General features: G+C 44.4%; 1 protein-coding gene across 7 annotated transcripts in view; it reads left to right on the top strand.

The window, feature by feature from the left end:
• MAP4K4 (mitogen-activated protein kinase kinase kinase kinase 4) overlaps positions 1-15,901 on the top strand; it is a 268,656-nt gene that overhangs the window by 171,704 nt on the left and 81,051 nt on the right. For all 7 annotated transcript variants that reach the window (XM_038742695.1, XM_038742687.1, XM_038742692.1 and 4 more), the window contains exons 4-5: positions 10,523-10,648; positions 12,659-12,769. In XM_038742695.1, the coding sequence (XP_038598623.1) occupies positions 10,523-10,648; positions 12,659-12,769 (237 nt within the window). The remainder of the gene's footprint in view (positions 1-10,522; positions 10,649-12,658; positions 12,770-15,901) is intronic.

Below are 15,901 nucleotides of genomic sequence, written 5' to 3'. Positions count from 1 at the left end.
TGCATGTTTTTTGTTGGACAAACACGCATATCTTGGATTTTGAGGAAAAAAATGAAAACAAACTGAATGATGGGCAGGTGCATCGTAGTAAATTCATTCATTCATTCAGTCGCATTGAGCGCTTACTGGGTGCAGAGCACTGTACTAAGCGCTTGGAAAGTATAATTTGGCAACAATTCGGCAAAAGCGAATCATTTTGGGAAAAGCCTAGAAAGCTCTGGATAAAGCTTTTTTTAAATGGTGCTTATTAAGGGCTTACTAGGGGTCAGACACTTTTGTAAGCACTGATACAAGTTAATCAGGTCAGACACAGTCCCTGTCCCACATGGGGCAGTGTGGTTTAGCGGAAAGAGCAGGGCTTGGGAATCAGAGGTTGTGGATTCCTGTCCCGGCTCCGCCACTTGTCAGCTTTGTGACTTTGGGCAAGTCACTTCACTTCTCTGTGCCTCAGGTATCTCATCTGTAAAATGGGGATTAAGACTGTGAGCCCCATGTGGGGCAACCTAATTACTTTGTATCTACCCCAGTGCTTAGAACAGTGCTTGGCGCATAGTAAGTGCTTAACAAATACCAGAATTATTATTATTATTATTATTAGGCTCACAGACTAAGTAGGAGAGAGTTGGGTTTAATCCTCATTTTACTGCTGAGGTAACTGAGGAACTGTGAAGTTAAGTGACTTGCCCAAGGGCATACAGCAGTCAAGTAGAAGAGTTAGGATTAGAACTCAGGTCCTCTGACTCTCAGGCCCATGGTCTTTCCATTAGGCCATGCTGGTTCACTTGAGGATAAGAAGGTATAAGTGCATTGCAAGATCGGGGTAGGATTTTCTTATCCACAACAACCACCTCTGATATTGTTAGCATGCATTTTGGTGAGTACTCCTTCTCCATCCTTTCCCCCGTTCTCTTCCCCGCCCCATTCCACCACCCAAGAAGTAGTGTGTGAAGAACATGAGTGAGTTTGTTAAATTGTAAACACATGGGGAGTGCCTTTGTATAATGGGTAAGAACATTAGCTTCAAAAAGGTTGGGTTTGATTTAAGTTAATTTGACTGAATTATTGTTCTTCAGAACTTCATTCTACTTTGTGCCATTCTTAGTGCAGATTGATAGCTTAGGTTTGTTTTTGAAAGTTCACTATCTTTAAGCAAAGATTTATTTTGATTTTACGGTTTTAGGAAAACTGTGCCAATTCAGTATCATCATCAGTTGTATTTATTGAGAACTTTTCTGTGTGCAGAGGACTGTTCTCAGCACTTGGAAGAGTACAATGAACGGAGTTGGTAGACACATGCCCCTGCCCACAGTTAGGCTATTTTATTTACCAAGCCAGTTGAGAAAAGCAGTATTCAGATTCATTAATCATGACTATTTAGGGGAGATCTTTGCCATGCTGTATTTTGAGAATAACAATAGCCATCAGCAAACACATCAGATTTTGAAATTGGTTTACTTAACTAAAACAACTTGCTTACATATTCTGGATCCTTCTCTTCACCACAAACAATTATAATTATTTCCAGACCCCACTCCAGAAAACCTCTAGTCCTTTAGCATTTTGAAATGCCGTACTTTTAGAGAAAGACTTGGTTCTCTCATCCCAGATTTGCAAAGGGAGCAAAGTGGCTTCTGGGTCGTCGGTTGAATCGGTTCTGTCCATTTCCAAATTCTCATTGAGTTTCAGAGGGAGGGATTTCTCAGCTCGTGCTGACTGATTGATGGTTGTGCTTAAAACATCTTTGTGCCGTAAGAGTCAGGGACAGGTATATTTGTAGCGGTTCTTGTACTCGAAGAATAAATTATGTTTAAAGATACATGATTATCTTTAAATGATATATTATAAATTCTTTATTTACATTAATGTCTTGTCTCCCTTCCTAGGCAGTAAGCTCATTGTGGACAAGGAACGTGTCTGCCAACTCTGTTTTAATGTACTCTCCTGAGCACTTAATATAATGCTTTGCATATATTAAGCACTCAGTAAGTACCTTCACTATTAGGGGTGGGGCTGTTAGATTCCATGTGCCCTTGCCCCTCTGTCACCTTTGAATGCATTCAGCTGCGATCAAGGCCACCATCTTTGAAGGCATTAATTCTTGGTTCGAGAACCCAAATGAAATCTTACAACCACCAAGTTCCAGTCAATGACCATTAATCACATGCCTTCTCTGATTTCATACCTTATCCTGTTTGATCGTTCATTAGGATCCTCTCCCAAATTACATCCTCTCCTTCACTTCCTTCTCCTCTACTGTCCCCATACCTTCCCACCCACAGAGGAGCTCACAGTTGTCTTTCTTGGCAGCTTAAAAGGCCAAGGAGGAGGAAGTGCAGGGGAGGCTGTCTCGCTCAGTTCTAGTCCTCAGTCTCCCCCTCCACAACCCACCAGCTGTGTAGTGGAGTTGAAGCTCTGGTCTCCGAGGTCTTTCTGGAACCCCGCAGGAATTCTCCATTTGGAACCCCTGCTCTGTGGTCCGGTGGCTTTCCAAGACTGTCTTCACACTGAACACTGAAAAAATATATAGGAAGTTAGTTTCTGCTAAGGAAGAGAGGCCCCAGAGAGGAACACTTTAGTCAGTTTGCTATACGTTTGGAGATGAGGAAGACAAGCACTTGTGGGTTTGGTGGTAAGCTTTCCATCACTTGGGAGAAAATCTAATAATTAATAATAATAATAATAATCAAATCTAATAATTTAATCTCCCCCTTCTAGACTGTGAGCCCGTTATTTCATAGGGACCATCTCTATATGTTGCCAACTTGTACTTCCCAAGTGCTTAATACAGTGCTCTGCACACAGAAAGGGCTCAATAAATACGATTGAATGAATGAATGAATAATAATGTTTTCACCTTCGAGTAAACTCTTCACACCAAAACGAACACCAAATACTACATTGTTTAGAGTTAATCTCCCTCCTGTTGTCTCTCTTTGTGTATTCAGAATGTTGTCAGGATGTTTTTGGTCTTTTTTTGTTGAACACTGTCCTGGATCAGCATTGTTCTTCAGATTTTTTTCCCTGACATACCCTTTCCCAGTTCCTGTTTGGTGTGCCGTTTCATAAAAGGAGCAAATAAAAACTTGAATTTGGTTTTAAGTTGTCAGATTTAACTGCTGCAACTTGAAGGGGCCAGAGAACTAGACATGATAGAATGGAGACTGGCTCTCAAGAGGACCATCATTCCCTTTACCATCTGGGTATGGTCACAGCCCGATACCACCCTTTGGTGAGAGACTTGTCAGACCTCCCAAGCTGAGCACACATCAGCGCTGGTCGGGGTCTGGCTGGGAGACCTCAAAGGAAGAGCCGGATGCTGTGGGAGTGAGTGATGAGTCAGAAGGTGGTATGTGCCTAAGAGGCCCGGTGCCAGCGCCTTGTGCTCATTATTAGTGCACAGCGCTGCTCGCAGGAAAATGAGTTAGCAAAGAAAGTAGTGAAATGATTTAGGCAAATATCTTTCTTCTTGACTCTACTGGATATATGCCGCAAGTTGCCTCAATTTCTCGTACCTGAAAACAGCACCACTCCTGTTGCATATTGAAAGCCTCCTTAAATTTCTCAGGAGTAAGGCCCTGTGGGGAAATGGAATGACTGATTCTTTAGAGCAAGACCAAATTGAACTCTGGGTAACTAGCCATGTGTTTCTTTTAATTTGCCCCCTTGAAATTACCTCTCATACCACATTTACTTGACCCTATTAGATTTTCTTTTGTTTTGTTCCATCTAGAACTAGGGGATGCTCTGTTTCATCCCAGGGGTCGTTTTGTTTGTCAGGATTGGAAGTTAGAGCATGCATTGTTTCTGCTTGCCCAGTTTGAGGGATGAAATAAAAAGCAATGTTTGTTCATACAGCATGTTTTGTCTTGCTTTAGCACTCCAAAATGAGTATAGTAAAAACATAGATTCCTCTAAATGGTACTTTTGCTCCCTACCACACTTCTTTCCTCCAGTGGCTAAGGAATGCCCTTTTCTGTGAATGCTCTTGGAAGACTTAACTGATTTCACCTGTCCACCCTCCCCTCTATATTCATTCATTCATTCATTCAATCGTATTTATTGAGCACTTACAGTGTGCAGAGCACTGTACTAAGCACTTGGGAAGTACAAGTTGGCAACATATAGAGATGGTCCCTACCCAACAGTGGGCTCACAGTCTAGAATGGGGAGACAGAGAACAAAACATATTAACAAAATAAAATATATAGAATAAATATGTACAAATAAAATAAATAAATAGAGTAATAAATATGAATAAACATATACATATATACAGGTGCTGTGGGGAGGGAAAGGGGGTAAGGCGGGGGGGAGGGGGAGGAGGGGGAGAGGAAGGAAGGGGCTCAGTTTGGGAAGGCCTCCTGGAGGAAGTGAGCTCTCAGTAGGGCTTTGAAGGGAGGGGGAGAGTTAGCTTGGCGGATGTGTGGAGGGAGGGCACTCCAGGCCAGGGGGATGATGTTGGCCGGGGGTTGACGGCAGGACAGGCAAGAACGAGGTACGGTGAGGAGATTAGCGGCAGAGGAGCAGAGGGTGCGGGCTGGGCTGTAGAAGGAGAGAAGGGAGGTGAGGTAGGAGGGGGCGAGGTGATGGAGAGCCTTGAAGCCGAGGGTGAGGTGTTTTTGCCTGATGCGTAGGTTGATTGGTAGCCACTGGAGATTTTTGAGGAGGGGAGTAACATGCCCAGAGCGTTTCTGGACACTCTGGGCAGTGGCGTGAAGTATGGATTGAAGTGGAGAGAGACAGGAGGATGGGAGATCAGAGAGGAGGCTGATACAGTAATCCAGATGGGATAGGATGAGAGCTTGAATGAGCAGGGTAGCAGTTTGAATGAAGAGGAAAGGGCAGATCTTGGCAATGTTGCGGAGGTGAGACCGGCAGGTTTTAGTGATGGCTTTAGATGTGAGGGGTGAACGAGAGAGCAGAGTCAAGGATGACAACAAGGTTGCGGGCTTGTGAGACGGGAAGGATGGTAGTGCCGTCAACAGTGATGGGAAAGTCAGGGAGAGGGCAGGGTTTGGGAGGGAAGACAAGGAGTTCAGTCTTGGACATGTTGAGTTTTAGGTGGCAGGCAGACATCCAGACGGAGATGTCCTGAAGGCAGGAGGAGATGTGAGCTTGGAGGGAAGGAGAGAGAGCAGGGGCAGAGATGTAGATTTGGGTGTCATCAGCATAGAGATGATAGTTGAAGCCATTGGAGCGAATGAGGTCACCAAGGGAGTGAGTGTAGATCGAGAACAGAAGGGGACCAAGAACTGAACCTCGAGGAACCCCTACAGTAAGGGGATGGGAAGGGGAGGAGGAGCCTGCAAAAGAGACTGAGAATGAACGGCCAGAGAGATAAAAGAAGAACCAGGAGAGGACGGAGTCTGTGAAGCCAAGGTTGGATAGCGTGATGAGGAGAAGGCGGTGGTCCACAGTGTCGAAGGCAGCTGAGAGGTCGAGGAGGATTAGGATAGAGTATGAGCCGTTGGATTTCGCAAGTAGGAGGTCATTGGTGACCTTTGAGAGGGCAGTTTCAGTGGAATGTAGGGTACGGAAGCCAGATTGGAGTGGGTCAAGGAGAGAGTTGGTGGTGAGGAATTCGAGGCAGCGCGTGTAGATGACTCGTTCAAGGAGTTTGGAAAGGAATGGTAGGAGGGAGATAGGGTGATAACTAAAAGGTGAGGTGGGGTCAAGAGAGGGTTTTTTTAGGATGGAAGAGACGTGGGCATGTTTGAAGTCAGAGGAGAAGGAACCCGTGGAGAGTGAGTGGTTGAAGATGGAAGTTAAGCAGGGGAGAAGGGACGGAGCGAGAGATTTCATAAGATGAGAGGGAATGGGGTCAGAAGCACAGGTGGCCGGAGTAGCACTTGAGAGGAGGGAGGAGATCTCCTCTGAGGATACTGCTGGGAAGGACGGGAGAGTAGCAGAGAGCGTTGAGAGCCGGGGGGTTGGAGAATGGTGGGGAGTGACTTTCGGGAGCTCAGACCTGATGGATTTAATTTTATTAATGAAGTAGGAGGCCAGAATGTTGGGGGTGAGGGAAGGAGGAGGGGGAGGAACCAGGGGCCTGAGAAGGGAGTTGAATGTATGGAAGAGCTGATACTGACTGAGCATTTAGTCATATTTGAGTGAGCCAAGTGAGCACTTGGCTTTGCGTCCCTTGAGCACTTTCATACTCACCCCGGCCCTACACGACCTGTGTACCCATCCTTTCCGTACCCATCCTTACGCTCTATTATTTCTCCTGTCTGTAATTTCTTTTAATGTCTTTCTCCCTCTGTAGACTTTGAGCCCCTTGCAGTCAGGGGTTACATCTACTAATTCTCTTCATTCAATCGTATTTATTGAGCGCTTACTGTGTGCAGAGCACTGTACTAAGCACTTAAGCACCTGGGATCTCTTGGACAGAAGCCAGGTATCCTGCAATTCTCCACCCTTTGTACTCTTCTTCACCTGACTCTTTTTGCAGGTTGTTTATCAGACTTGATTTCACAAGTCCTGCAAGTCAAGTGCTTGCATTGTACCTTCCCAAGCACTTAATACAGTGCTTTGCACACAGTAAGCCCTCAGTAAATTTCATTGATTGATTGAAACAGAGTAATTTCAGGTCAGTGAATCGAAGTTAGAGGAAAGATTGGTACTGGGGTTCCTGTCCTCAAAGCAACATCCACCTTTGAAAAAAGAAGAAAATTCAAAAGAACATACTTAATAATAGTAATAATAATAATAAATAATTATGGTATTTGTTAAGCACTTATTATGTGCCAAGCAGTGTTCTAAGCTCTGGGGTAGACACAAGGTAATCAGGTTGTCCCATGTGGGACTCACAGTCTTAATCCCCATTTTACAGATGAGGTAACTGAGGCATAGAGAAGTTAATTGTCTTGCCCAAGGTCACATAGACAAATGGCAGAGCAGGGATTAGAACCCAGGTCCTTCTAAGTCTCAGGCCTATGCTCTAACCACTAGGCCATCGTGCTTCCCCTGTTGTAGCGGGTGGGTTGAGGATGTTTGTGGTTGGTGGGGGGGGGGGGGGGGGCAGAGTATGGTGGCTTGTTCAGATGTAACTGTCATCACTTTCTTTTGAAAGGTTGTTAGTTGTCCCCATTGGAAATCCTTTCTCTCCAGAATGCAGTGGTTCTTCTTGGTCATATTCACTTACTTCTCCATGATTGAGTCTTTGTCTCCGAGTTTTTATTAATACTCCTCTGATTGACCAATCGATCAATGGCATTTATGGAGTGTTTAATGCCATGGAAAGTGTGCATGCATGTGCAATATACCGGGGGTGGTGAAAGAAGGAAAGTAGTTCATTTTCTCTTTCTTCATTTCACCACATTTCTTTCAACTATTACTTCTCTTCACCTGAGATCTTTTGGACAGAAGCCAGGTATCCTGCAATTCTCCACCCTTTGTACTCTTCTTCACCTGACTCTTTTTGCAGGTTGGTTATCAGACATGATTTCACAAGTCCTGGCCACCAATCGAGAGTAATAATATTATTAGTTATTGTTTATTAAGCATCTGTTGTCTGCCATACATTGTATTAAGCACTGGGGTAGTTACAATGAAGTTAAATTGGACATAGTTCCATATAAGGGATCACAGTCTAAGTAGGAGGGGAAACAGGTATTTTATCTCCATTTAATAAATGGGGAACAGAAGCAGAGTAGTTTAAATGATTTGCCGAAGGTCGTATCCAGCAGGCAATGCTCGAGCTGCTGAACGCTGCTGGCGAAAGTCTAAACACCAAGCGAACCTTGTCCACTTCAAGTTTATCCTTTCCTGCTTTAACTCTGCCCTTTCCTCTGCCAGACAAAACTATTTCTCCTCCCTTATTGGCACCCATGCCCATCATCCTGGTCAGCTCTTCCGTACATTGAACTCCCTTCTCAGGCTCCCTGTTCCTCCTCCTCCTCCTTCCCTCACCCCCAATGATCTGGCCTCCTACTTCATTAGTAAAATTAACTCCATCAGGTCCGAGCTCCCCAAATTCACTCCTTCCCCTTCCCCAACCCCATGCTCTCAACCCTCTCCGCTACTCTCCCATCCCTCCCAGCAGTTTCCTCAGATGAGATATCCTCCCTCCTCTCAAGTGCTACTCCGGCCACCTGTGCTTCTGATCCCATTCCCTCTCATCTTATGAAATCTGTCGCCCCGTCCCTCCTCCCCTCCTTAACTTCTTTCTTCAGCCACTCACTCTCCACTGGTTCCTTCCCCTCTGCCATGTCTCCCCCATCCTAAAAAAACCCTCTCATGACCCCCCCCCTCCTTCTAGTTATCGCCCTATCTTCCTCCTACCATGCCCTTCCAAACTCCTTGAACGAGTCGCCTACACCTGCTGCCTCGAATTCCTCAGTGCCAACTCTCTCCTCGACCCCTTCCAATCTGGCTTCCATCCCCTACATTACACTGAAACTGCCCTCTCAAAGGTCACCAATGACCTCCTGCTTGCCAAATCCAACGGCTCCTACTCGTATCTTAATCCTCCTCGACCTCTCAGCTGCCTTCGTCACTTTGGACCACCCCCTTCTCCTCAACACGCTATCCAACCTTGGCTTCACAGACTCCATCCTCTCCTGGTTCTCCCTTTTATCTCTCCGGACGTTCATTCTCAGTCTCCTTCGCGGGCTCCTCCTCCCCCTCCCATCCCCTTACTGTAGGGGTTCCTCAAGGGTCAGTTCTTGGTCCCCTTCTGTTCTCTATCTACACTCACTCCCTTGGTGAACTGATTCGCTCCCACGGCTTCAACTGTCATCTCTACGCTGATGACACCCAAGTCTACATCTCTGCCCCTGCTCCCTGTCTCCCTCCCTTCAGGCTCGTGTCTCCTCCTGCCTTCAAGGCCTCTCCATCTGGATGTCTGCCCGCCATCTAAAACTCAATATGTCCAAGACTGAACTCCTTATCTTCTCTCCCGAACCCTGCCCTCTCCCTGACTTTCCCATCACTGTTGACGGCACTACCATCCTTCCCGTCTCACAAGCCCGCAACCTTGGTGTCATCCTCGACTCTGCTCTCTCGTTCACCCCTCACATCCAATCCATCACCAAAACCTGCCAGTCTCACCTGCACAACATCACCAAGATCTGCCCTTTCCTCTCCATCCAAACCACTACCCTGTTGGTTCAATCTCTCATCCTATCCCGACTGGATTACTGCATCAGCCTCCTCTCTGATCTCCCATCCTCCTGTCTCTCTCCACTTCAGCCTATACTTCACGCTGTTGCCCGGATCATCTTTGTGCAGAAACGCTCTGTACATGTTACTCCCCTCCTCAAAAATCTCCAGTGGCTACCAATCAATCTGAGCATCAGGCAGAAACTCCTCACCCTGGGATTCCAGGCTCTCCATCACCTCGCCCCCTCCTACCTCACCTCCCTTCTTTCCTTCTACAGCCCAGCCCGCACCCTCCGCTCCTCTGCCGCTAACCTTCTCACTGTTCCTCGTTCTCGTCTGTCCCGCCGTCGACCCCCCCACCCACGTCCTCCCCCTGGCCTGGAATGCCCTCCCTCCGCACATCCGCCAAGCTAGCTCTCTTCCTCCCTTCAAAGCTGTACTGAGAGCTCACCTCCTCCAGGAGGCCTTCCCAGACTGAGCTCCCTTTTTCCTCTCCCCCTCCCCATCCCCCCTACCCTACCTCCTTCCCCTCCCCACAGCACCTGTATATATATTTGTACAGATTTATTACTATTCTATTTATTTTATTTTGTTAATATGTTGTGTTTTGTTGTCTGTCTCCCCCTTCTAGACTGTGAGCCCATTGTTGGGTAGGGACTGTCTCTATATGTTGCCAACTTGTACTTCCCAAGCGCTTAGTACAGTGCTTTGCACACAGTAAGCACTCAATAAATACGATTGAATGAATGAATGAAGTGGCAGAGGTGGTGGGATTAGAACCCCAGTTTTCTGACTTCTAGACCCGTGGTCTTCCCACTATTTCCGTGCTGCTTGTTTGTGGCAAATGCAAAGTACAACGAGTTCAAGGTGTTTCCCTTCCTCCATCCCCTCCCCTTTTCTCACTACCCTGGTTTATTTCAAAATGCTTTTTACTCTGTATTGGAGGGGAATTTGTTGATACATTTTCTTAAAAGGTCCCAAGAGCACCATTCTCTTAGCAAAAGCCCATAGATCTAGTCTAGCTGCTTTTCTGGGTCAGTGGATTCTACTTCAAAATTCAGGTCTTAGGTCACTGAGCAGAGGCATTATTTAGTGATACCCCCTTGTGATACCTTAATGGAGAACTGCTGTGCTGTATTGATGATTAAAAAAGTGACTCCACAGGGCTCGGAAAAGCCAGGAATTGTTAACATCTATGGGCGAGGAATTCCTTATTTCCAAATGGGAACACTTCCTAGCCAGATTTGAACAGATTCATGTGATTAGGGCTATGTGTTTGTTTTCTGCTTGGTGTAAATTCTGGTTTCAGTTAATGGTGCCCAGATACTCCAAAAATTCTGGGCTCTAGGGTTCTGAGAGGTGTATTCCTTGTGCACGAGGAGCGACTTCAATGCAGTTTTCTGTGTTCTTTCTTCTACAGGATGAAGAGGAAGAAATCAAACTGGAGATAAATATGCTAAAGAAATATTCACACCACAGAAACATTGCCACCTACTATGGCGCTTTTATTAAGAAGAGTCCTCCAGGACATGATGACCAACTGTGGGTAAGTAGGTATTGTGTGTGACCAAAGCTTTGGAATTGTCCCTTTATCTCATTGCCTTGTCCAACTTTCCCAGAAAAATCTGTCAAGGGGAGACACACATTTTCTCTAAGTATTCAAGCCACCCAAATACTTTTCTTTCTTTAGTGCTGTTGGACTGCAGGTTCAATACCTGTTCTCCCTCCCCATAGGACCGTGAGCCCCATGATGGACAGGGACTATGCCCGACTTCATTATCATGTATCCATCCTACTGCTTGGTAGAGTACTTGGCATGTAGAATGTGCTAAACAAATGCGACAGTTACTTACCTTCAAAACTGAAATCTAGTCTTCTTTACCACTCTTCCCTGTGGTTCCATCATGAAGACAAGAAGTAGTTCATTTGAAGGAAAAATTGGAATTTACTTCAATCTGAAGGGATCAGTAAAGGCATACTGTATTAATCTAATACTGCACTCAAATTCTTTTCTATTGTTAACTTCAAGGGCAATCTAGAAAACTAACTCCGGTCTCAAAAGTACAGTGATATAGTTCTGGGGAATGCAGCAGAGTTGCAAGAAAACTGAGACTTTTTGAAGTAGATTAGCAGTATATACCTTAGGGTTTCCTTGTTCTTGTCCATATTATATTGTGAGCATTACATTTAAAAACCACATCGAGACATTTTGAAATTCTGAATAAAAGCAGAACAGTATATATGTAAAATAAAATTATGGTACTTTAGTGTTATGTGCCAAGAACTGTTCCAAGCAGTGGGGTAGCTGCAAGTTAATCAGGTTGGACACAGTCCCTGTCCCACATGGGGCTCACAGTCTTAATCCCCATTTTATAGATGAGGTAACTGAGGCCCAGAGAAGTTAAGTGACTTGCCCAGGGTCACATAGCAGATACATGGTAGAGGCAGAATTAGAACCCAGGCCCTCCTGGCTCCAACCTGTATTTTAGGTAATGAAGCATATTGAAGGAATCAAAACCAACCTCCAAAAATGACAACTAAGGACAGGTAGTGGAATTACCACTTAAGGGCCTTCAGGTCTATCATTCCACCAAAAAAAAAAAAAATTAAAAAATAAATAAATCAAAATTTGAAGGCCATTAAATGAGACTAGATTAGATAGCATTAAGAATGGGGGAAATAGTTAAGTGTTTTGCTGATTTAGAGTGTGCTTGAGAAAAGAATCAGGGATGCTGGAGAAAAATGCTGAAAGTGTGCCCTTCCACCTATAAATCAGACATAGAAATATACATATTGAGACTCAGAACTGATTTAGAGAAGAGGCGAGTGGGAGGGTTGATTGAGCACTAGGCTAAAGTGATGGTGTTCAAGAAGGAGTCGTATTTATTGAGCATCTACTTTGTTCAGAGCACTGTACTAACCACTTGGAGAGTACAGTATAACTATATAACAGGCACATTCCCTGCCTACAATGAGTGTATAGCCTAGCGAGGAAAATCCAAATCTCACAGATCAAAGAGGGGAGGCAGCATGGTGCAGTGGATAGACCACAGGCACAGGCCTGGGACTCAGGAAGTCATGGGTTCCAATCTCAGCTCCACCACTTTTCTGTTGTGTGGCCTTGGGCAAGTCACTTCATTTCTGGGCCTCAGTTACCTCATCTGTAAAATGGGGATTGAGATTATGAGCCCCATATGAGACAGGGACTGTGTCTAACCCAATTTGCTTGTAACCACCCGGCGCATTTAATACAGTGTCTGGCACATATTAAGCGCTTAACACATACCACAATTATGATTATTAAATGGCAGTAGATTTTAGTAATTGATCAGTCACGTCAAGCTAACCACTGTAATCTGAAATCCTATCCAAATGTACGTGTGTCTTTTAGCGGTTTATAGTTCTTGGGTGGATTAACACTGGGTGGGGCCTCCAGAACCCTCTCTGCGAGTGACTGCCAAAAGTTATGGTGGCCCAGGCCGGAATGGTAGGTGTGCTATGTCTTGGTGAGTTACAAGGTCAGTGACTGGATTTTTTTTATGCCTGTTCTCTGCAGCTTGTTATGGAGTTCTGCGGGGCAGGCTCTATTACGGACCTCGTAAAGAACACAAAAGGGAATACCCTGAAAGAAGACTGGATTGCTTACATCTCCAGAGAAATCCTCAGGGTAAAGATGGGAGGGGTCCCCAGGGTCCCCCAAATAGGTCCTGGTGTGAAACTGTGTAATAGATATCCTACAAATGGCCATCTCTGAGTCCTGAAAGAAATCATTTTAGACTTGAAGAAGTTGTGCGATGGACATACCCCTAATTGCAGGTCTTATTCTTTCAGCCTCAGCTGTGTGTGCCATCACTGTGACACTGAGTAGTGTGGGAAGGGCTAGTGAAATTTTTGCAGGGTAATAAGAAAATTTTGTGGGCTGATTTATTTATTTTGGAATTGCTCCTCCGGCTTGCCAGTGTACACTTTCTTGAATTGTAGCAGCAGTTTTATTGGTTAGAAAAAAGCAGAGATGGGGGTAAAGCAGCCATTTACAATAGTTTTCATGGGAACATGAGGTGGAAGATTGTAAATCATTGTTGTTAATGCTGAAATGCTGGCTTTCAGTGTCAGAATGTGGACTTCAGGGACAACTGCAAAATATGTTGTAATATTTACATGGAACAGTTATAAGTGCTTGACTTTGTTGGCAGCCAAATGAAGCTGTCCTATAATCTTAGATTGCATTTCCTACTAAATGTTTAGCATCACAGATTACTCCAGTTTTCAACAAGAGAACTGTCACCAGTAACCAAGGGGAAAAAAAAATTCCATAACTTCTGCGAGTAAAAAACACATTGCAAGTTGGATTGCCAGGAAGTTACCATCACTTACAGTCAGTGAGAAGACATCCAGCAGGGTGTCAGGAACCAATGGTTTCTTTGTGCAAAGATGTTTTTTCCATTAAAAAAAATGGTCTGCTTCCTTGTTTTTAATTCTTCAGTGTATTTACAGTGCACTGAAATGAATTAATGTCCTCCCTCTCACCAGCCTAGTTCAGTATTAGATTGCTCCTCTGCAGAGTTTGTTAAATTAAAAATCCCAAAAGCTAAACTATAGTTTGGCCCTCACTTCAACTGCGTAACACTTTGAAGGGATACAGACTCTTGTGAGGAATAGCTAGAATTACATCAAGAATTCGATATTAATGCCTATACATTGCAGCTGGTATAAAAGCCAAGAAAAATGAAGTACCAGTTAGAGATAAGGAGTCAGAACCTTAGTACTATTTAAAGCTCATTTAGTGTGGTCAGTTACTCTTCTCTTGCTTTGACACCTTGAGTCACCTTTCCCTTAATTCGTCCCAATTAATGAGGTGAAAAAACCCACCTAGAATCAACTCTGCCCTAAATGAACAGTCACATTCATTCATTCATTCGTATTTATTGAGCACTTACTGTGTGCGGAGCACTGTACTAAGTGCTTGGGATGTACAAATTGGCAACATATAGAGATGGTCCCTACCCAATAGTGGGCTCACAGTCTAGAAGGCACATACAGTCAGAAAGCACAAAGCCTCTTTTTCTAAATATGTGCATATGTAAATAAAGTTTGCCTGGCCTCATATAAAAGCAATTTTCCCATTCTGTAAATTACCTTGCTGTTTCCCCACATTTTGGTAGCACAACATAGCAAGAGAATAGGATCAGTTTTTTAAAAGACACCTCCATCGGTGGTAAACCAATGGAGAAAAATGAAAAGTCTTTGCACCTAATAGAAATGTAATATAGAAACATTTTCAGCTACATTCAGTGCTGTTGTAAGTGCCCTCAGTCGTCAGTGCCATTGGCTTATATTAATTATTCGCATTCTTACCCCCACTCTGTTATTTGCATGATTAAAAATGAACTCAGCATTGTTTCAGTAGCATAAAGTATGGGGTAAGACATTTAAAAGTGCCATTAAATAAGTTGGTCTACCCACGGCCTATTTAGCGCAGTACTTAGAGTGCCTAGTAAACACCTGCTTTTAAAAAGTACTAAATCAACTTTTCAAACATCCCTTCACTTATTTGAGGAAATATCGCTTTGGCCCATCCATCCAGGGTCCACGTCCCAAACCCCAGGTTGGAGAAGGTGCTTCTTTTCCCTGGGATCCCCGGTTTTAAATGTTGTTCCTAAGGAAACCCAGGCTGGGATTCTCTGTGTAGAGGCCCAGGTTGTCTGGAAGAGAAATCTTGAGACTTTGCCTTTGTGCATTTCATTTGAATTAATTCTTCTTAAGACACTTCACACCGCATTAGGAAAGACTGGGACTCGTTGAGCCACACAGGCTCTGAACAAGGGTCTGGGAGCCATAGCCTTATCCTGACTGGGGTTCCATGGGTGCTCACGTCCACACTTGCTCCCGTGGTTGGATTAGGATAGGTGGTTGTGGGGACTGTCTACAGCAGGATTGGGAAAGACGGTGTGGAGAGTTAATACATTTTGGAGCAGTGCCTCATGGACTCTTGCCTACTGCTAGATTGGCCTAGCCAAGTGGAAGGACCTAATTTATCATTTTTGCAAGGTTAGAAAGGCCAAGAACATAATCCATCGTTTTTCACCACCATAATGGCAAGTTTCCTCCTTTCTTCAACCGTTATCTCCCATCTTTCTGTCTGTCCTCAGGGTGAGTCTTTCCTTTTTCTAGTCCATATACTTTGTCCAAACATGCCAATCTCTAGTGCAGCCCATTTTCCTCTTGAGAGTACTCTAAGCTTTTGCCTGGCTCTTGGAAGAGGCCTGCATTTTTGTGGCGGTTCCTTGGTGTACAGTGTTAAGTACATGAAGGTGCACATCATATCTGTAGTTTATCTGTGGGGAGAATTGACTTTGGTACGGGTATTGCCTGCCCCACTTAAAAATGTTTAGTCTCAGGTACCTAGTGTTTTGTTTCTTTTCCTGACCTCTTTTAGCCATATGAGCCTCATAATGCAAGTCTTGGTTTAATATACAAACTGATATAAACAGTTTTCATGGCTAGGAAAAACACCCTTTTAATGTATTTGATCCCCTTCTCATCCAGCTAGAAGGAAGATAGAATTTGTTTATCTGGAGGCTGTTAAAAAGCATTCTGGAGAATGAATATATGCTGAGTCATGTGAAGTCCATTTTATGTAGGTAAATCTTCTTGCTGATGAGGGGACATCCCATACTAAAAAATGGAATAATGCTTCACAGGGAAACTAGTAAATCACTGTTTAAGCAAAAGGATTTATAGCCAGAGAAAAAGGTGCTTTCTAGCACATGATGGGGTTTAATCCTGCAGCTGATTTTCT

Source organism: Tachyglossus aculeatus, chromosome 2 (genome assembly GCF_015852505.1).
Source record: "Tachyglossus aculeatus isolate mTacAcu1 chromosome 2, mTacAcu1.pri, whole genome shotgun sequence".
Classification (NCBI taxonomy): Eukaryota; Metazoa; Chordata; class Mammalia; order Monotremata; family Tachyglossidae; genus Tachyglossus; species Tachyglossus aculeatus.
This window is presented reverse-complemented; position numbering and strand designations above follow the sequence as displayed.